Source organism: Erpetoichthys calabaricus, chromosome 5, assembly GCF_900747795.2.
Source record: "Erpetoichthys calabaricus chromosome 5, fErpCal1.3, whole genome shotgun sequence".
Classification (NCBI taxonomy): Eukaryota; Metazoa; Chordata; class Cladistia; order Polypteriformes; family Polypteridae; genus Erpetoichthys; species Erpetoichthys calabaricus.
Window position 1 is genome coordinate 33042590 of NC_041398.2, and position 5954 is coordinate 33048543.

At 40.1% G+C, this 5954-nt stretch overlaps 1 gene segment (V, D, J or C); it reads left to right on the plus strand.

Annotated features, from left to right (window-relative positions):
• The first annotated feature begins 1001 nt into the window (after positions 1-1001).
• On the plus strand, positions 1002-1564 carry LOC127527773 (immunoglobulin kappa variable 1-39-like). The segment is given in 2 exon segments: positions 1002-1103; positions 1242-1564. Coding segments are annotated over 2 exon segments (354 nt in total).
• Positions 1565-5954: the final 4390 nt, after the last annotated feature.

Sequence of the window (5954 nt, forward strand, 5' to 3'; positions counted from 1 at the left end):
TGGGCTGGCACCCTGCCCGGGGTTTGTTTCCTGCCTTGCACCCTGTGTTGGCTCGGATTGGCTCCAGCAGACCCCTGTGACCCTGTGTTAGGATATAGCGGTTTGGACAATGACTGACTTTAACTGTACATGAGACCCTCTGACAGGTCTGTGTAAACAATGACAATGACAGAGAGCTCCGCTGCACTGTTCGCAGCGTGTCACTCATCTCTATTGCTCCATCAGGGTGATGACATCTACCAAACGTAACTCTCTTTGTGACAAGTCTACTTTCTGGCTGACTTTTTTTTTATACTTTTGGTTGTTTTATGACTTTGCTTAGAATTGTTGTGAGATTTTGTTTAGATATATTTTCCTCCACTGATGCAGACTGTGAAATAAAGCAACATTTCTACAATCATTATTTTTAATTTAAGAGAATAGCTTCCTGTTGTCCCCATGTAATGTCTACCCTCTGCACCTTGTCCATCCATCCACTTCCCAGTTCTTCATTCTGTTACCTGATTTCAATGAACTGAAGACTGCTTCCCAATGCAATGGGTGTAAAGCAGGGAGCAGCCCTGTGCAGGATATCATCTCATCACAAATTCACTTTTACCGCCAATTAATTGGTTTAATGTAACCAGGCAGTAGGAGGAAACCTGAATGCTTAGTAGAAAACTATGAGAACACAAGAATAAAGTGAACATGCCATACAGACAAGGGTCAGCCTGGGAATGGAACTCGAGTCCTTCAAACTGTGAGGATGCACATTCACCACTGGGCCACCTAGAGACCTAAAAGAATTCAGGATTAGTTTTTTTAATTTTCACTGAAAACATATAAGTTTATGGCCCTTTGAGCAGAACCTTATTAGCATTTTTTTAATAAATATGTTGGTCAACTGAGCATATTCGTCAAAGTTCAGTAAAGCTCTGTTTCTCTTTTCTGTCTGCAGGTGCAGTGAGGTGGTCAGTTTGCATAAAGACGCCCCCTTTGTGACGCCCGTCTCACTTCAACACTCTGACTGTGTTTATAATTTCCTGAATGAGTTGCGCTGGCAGAATCTCCAGCCACCATGACTCCACTGGTGCTGCTCTCGGTCTTCGTTGTCTTCTTTCAGGGTAACTGAGTTTCTATATTAAGTGAATTAAGACAAGAAATTAGACCTTTTAAGTCTAGTCTTCATAATTACAAACTCACAATTACCAGTTTTATATTTTTGATTTGCCTGATTATATCTTTCATTTTCTTTTCTGTAGACTCAAGTTGTCAAATTTCTGTGAATCAACCATCATCACCAAAGTCAGTTTCCATTGGAGGGAGTGTCACCTTCAGCTGTACCACTGGGAGTGATGTGAGTAACTACATGGCCTGGTATCAGCAGAGACCTGGAGAAAAACCTAAATCACTGATCTACTATACAAGCAATCGTTTCGATGACACCCCAAGTCGATTCACTGGCAGTGGTTCAGGAACTTCATACAGTATGACCATCAGTGGAGTCCAGCCTGAAGATGCTGGCCACTACTACTGTCAGCAGCATTACACCACTCCTCTCACACAGTGATTGAGACTCGTACAAAAACCTCACTGAGCTGTTGTGATGTCTGCAGATGTGAATCTGAAACACTGAGATGAGACTTATGGCAGAAACCAGTGAACGGAAACAATTGAATGTGAGGTGACAGGAAAACCAAAGAGGAGCAACCTTACTGAATAATTTAAAAGAAAAAAGAACAGAACAGAGAAGAGAAAATGTACCTTACAGAAACCCAAGAAACCATCTTTCAGATTAATTTTTGTTTAATGTGATCAGCTGAATAAGGAATTAGCAGCAAAACCACATGTCCAAATGTCTGTCCAGAGCACACTGCTTCAGAAGTCCTAATCTTTAGTCTTTAGTCTTGACCTGATGTTCTTTCTGAACAGAAGAGATTTCCTCCTTCTATCCCCCCAACCTCCCCTAATGCAGATCTAATTTGTGAAGCTTTTTTCTAATGGAAGACTCATGTAGTTTGACATCAACAGTGGCAAGAGTTACCCGTGATCAAATTTTGGGTTTCTTGGAGACTTCTTTCAGTATCTAGTGGTCTGCTCTCGGGCTGAAATTGCTGGGGCAGCCTAATCTGGACAAGCTGGAGGTTGTTTGAAATATTCTTCTCTTGCTGAAGATCTTCCAAACAGTCAAATAATTGCTTTCCAACTGTTTGTAGATCTTTTTAAATCCCTTCCCAGACTCACAGCAGCATATTTTGCATCTAAATTTGCACAAGAGGCTGAGATCTTCTCCGTGCTCATGCTCCTGAAGGATCAAAAAAGGCAAAATATGTTGTTTAGGCTTTTAAAACACCCAGACAATTCTGAAATTAACGAATCCATCATAACGTGAAACATGTCTCTTCTGAATTTTACTTCTGGGTCTTGGGATTCCTGATCATCTGCTTCTGTGTCAGATCCGTTGGACTCAATAAGATGTCTTGGTCTTTTGTGACACTGACCTGATTTGAACACTGCAGGGATTTCTACTTCATTTGCCGCAGCTTTAGCCTTGCGCAAGAGAGCCTCCCACCACTCGGGACCCCTGACAGGTGTCATTATTGCCTCCCCCTGGCGGTGGCTCTGCTCACAGTCATCTGTAACTTTCTTTCTGATGGTGTCAGAGGCAATGAGAAGTCAATCAAAAAGACACAATATGCAAGCTTTCAAGGAACAGCACCCTACTACTGATGGCCTAAGAGAAATTTTTTGATCTAAGCATGGTGGTAACACACACTTCAACAACAAAACATCAAACCAAGCTCCAAATTTTCTTGGATTTTTATCTGAAAAATCACATCTAATCACATCACATCATCTCTTCTTTATTAAATCGAATCAAGCTAAACTTAGACCGGAACATAAGCAAGGTCTCATTGATCACGTTCAAAATTCAAATACCAATAGTTCAGACAAATTCAAAATAAGTAAAGCAGTAAGATTACCATCATCATATCAGGGTAGTCCAAGTGCATTGCAACAGTTATCTCATGATGCAATGGCAATATCCAGAACTATCGCTTGGCCAAATTTCTTTATTACAATGACCGTGCAATCCACAATAGCCAGACATCCGCAGCTTCTCGAGAACAATGCCACCGGCTACATCCATCCATTTTCCAACCCGCTATATCCTAACTACAGGGTCACAGGGGTCTGCTGGAACCAATCCCAGCCAACACAGGGCGCAAGGCAGGAAACAAACCCCGGGCAGGGGTAGCAGACCGGCTACATCGGCTCTGGAAATTCCCACTTTCATAAGTAGATTGTTTTATCAGAAAGTCTCATTTTTATTGAATGAACTCAAAACGGTTTTCGGGCAAAAAGGAGATCTTGATATGCCACTCATATTACAACGTTTACACTTTCCCATCAGAATAGCTTTTGCAATGACAATTAACAAATCATTTGAAAACATTTGAAAAAGTCGGTTTATTTATAAGAGACAAAGAAACGATATTCACTCACGGCCAGTTATATGTTGCATTATCAAGCTATAAGACAAAACAAGGAATCAAAATTCAATGTGATCTTGAAGGAAAGTTCATTCCAAATATTGTTTTTTATGAAGTTTTAAAACAAAAATTGAACATAATGCTTATGTAACAATTCCCATAAAAAAAAAAAAAAAACACTTTATATTGTATTTCCACAAGACCAAGCAAGCGAAGCGAGCAGGGGGCAGAGCCCCCTAGTCTTACTGAGAATAATAAAAGGCATATAGATAAATATTGTTGAGAATGTTAACCAGTCGCTGTGATAATTAGCAAAATACACAGAAACACCGGCAATCTGTACAAAGCTACATATGCACCTCAAGTAATATTCTTGTCCCTTTTATTTAATAACTAGCTGAAATACCCAGCATTGCCCGGGTGGAAAATAAAGTTTTTTTTAATTGTTTGATAAAAACATAATTAAAAAAAACATAACTTTAAAAATAAAAATAAACTAAACAATAAACCTGGGTTCGCTTCCCAGGTCCTCCCAGCATGGAGTTTGCATGTTCTCCCTGTGTCTTTGGACTGTGGGAGGAAACCAGAGCACCCGGAGAAAACCCATGCAGACACGGGGAGAACATGCAAACTCCACACAGGGAAGACGCGGGAAGAGAACCCAGGTCTCCTTACTACAAGGCAGCAGCGCTACCACTGTGCCACCCCTGCAAATGATTCAACAAAGTAAATACGGGTAAGTCAGTACCCAGAGACAATCTTTCGCACCATTCGGTGCTCTATGGACTTTTCCCGGGTACCCACTCGCTGGAAGCCACCGAGGAGGCATGGCGTCTCATGTGCTGCGTGAAGGACGCTCTATGGGTCGCCAGGAACCGCCTCGTCCTCAGGAGGGAAAGGATGACAATCCAGGACTGCTGCAGATACATCCGCAGCCTCCTCAGAGACTATTCTATTCTGGACTCCTTGAAGAACTGAGGATATGCAAAGGCACCTCTCCCTCCAAGAGGTGTATTAATGTGACTTTTGTTTTACTGCAGCCATTGGCAAAGCCCCCTCCTTGAGGACAAGCCTTCAAGGACGGGGACCAAGTCGAGACTGCAATAACTTGTAAAAAGTAATAGAATGTAGAACAGTATATTGAATGTAGTGTAAAAAGGTTATCCAATTTGTTATCCAATTTGTAAACCAAATGTTATCATGGATTGTAAGATTGTAAAAGTTTTTTTTTGTTTTTTTGTTCATATATTTGAGCAATGTATATGTAAATAAGATGTAGTAGTAATGGAGTAGTGTAAGACTGTATCAGACTATAGCTGAATACAGTCATTTCTATTTGAATTTGTAAACAGTTATACATTGTAATTGTACTAGATTGTGTTTTATATATGTCACCCAAACATATATGTAAATAAAGTATATTTTTTCAAAAAAAAACAAAAAAAAAAAACAAAGTAAATACTATATTCTTGCACATTTTCAGTTATATAATGCTTCCATTCACAATTATATGCCACTCAGTGTTAAATTTCCTATCTAGTTGTGTTTTGTTTTGTTTATGTTACTGTCAAGTCTAACAGAAGTACAACCCAACACAATAGTGTTACTGTCCTTTGTAGTTCCCTTTCACCAGTAGCAGAGCTGGTAGTCGCACAACTAGGTGGGCTCTTTCTATCCTTGAGTTAAGTTCATGTATTTGATTTAGACAGACACTGTCAAGTCAAGTCAAGTCGAGCCAAAAATATGCAGGGTCAGTGGAAGAAAGTTAGCAGCAATGAATGTTCTGCGGTGTATAATGGAAAAATATATTCCATTGTTCAAGTGTGGCTTTATTGCTACATGCACATAGTACAAAGAAATTTTGACTTGCATTAAAAGTGACAGTAATATGATACCAACAAAACAAATAAACAAAAAGCAGTAAGTAGAATGCAATACTGTACATATATGATGTATCACTATAGTTAAACCCAGCATTGTGTAAGTTCACACCTCACAAGAACTAGCTCAAAGTTCAGTTCACACTGATTAAAATGTATAAATTCACATTCATTGTTCACCATTTCAATTTTGAACGAGTTCATGTTCAGTTCATTTTGGATTTTGTAAGGAGTGAGAATAAATGGCCCATGAGTTTACTTTTTTCAATTCTTGCATGCCTTATATTATGCTATTACAGTGTTTTTGAATCTTCTTCTTCCTTATTAGCTGCTCCCATTAGGAGTTGCCACAGTGGATCATCTCCTTCCATATCTTTCTGTCCTCTACATTTTGCTCTGTCACACCCATCACCTGCATGTTCTCTCTCACCACATCCATACACCTTCTCTTAGGCCTTCCTCTTTTCCTCTTCCCTGGCTGCTCTATCCTTAGCATCCTTTCCCCAATTTACCCAGCATCTCTCCTCTGCACATGTCCAAACCAACGCAATCTCGCCTCTCTGACTTTGTCTCCCAACCGTCCAACCTGAGCTGACCCTCT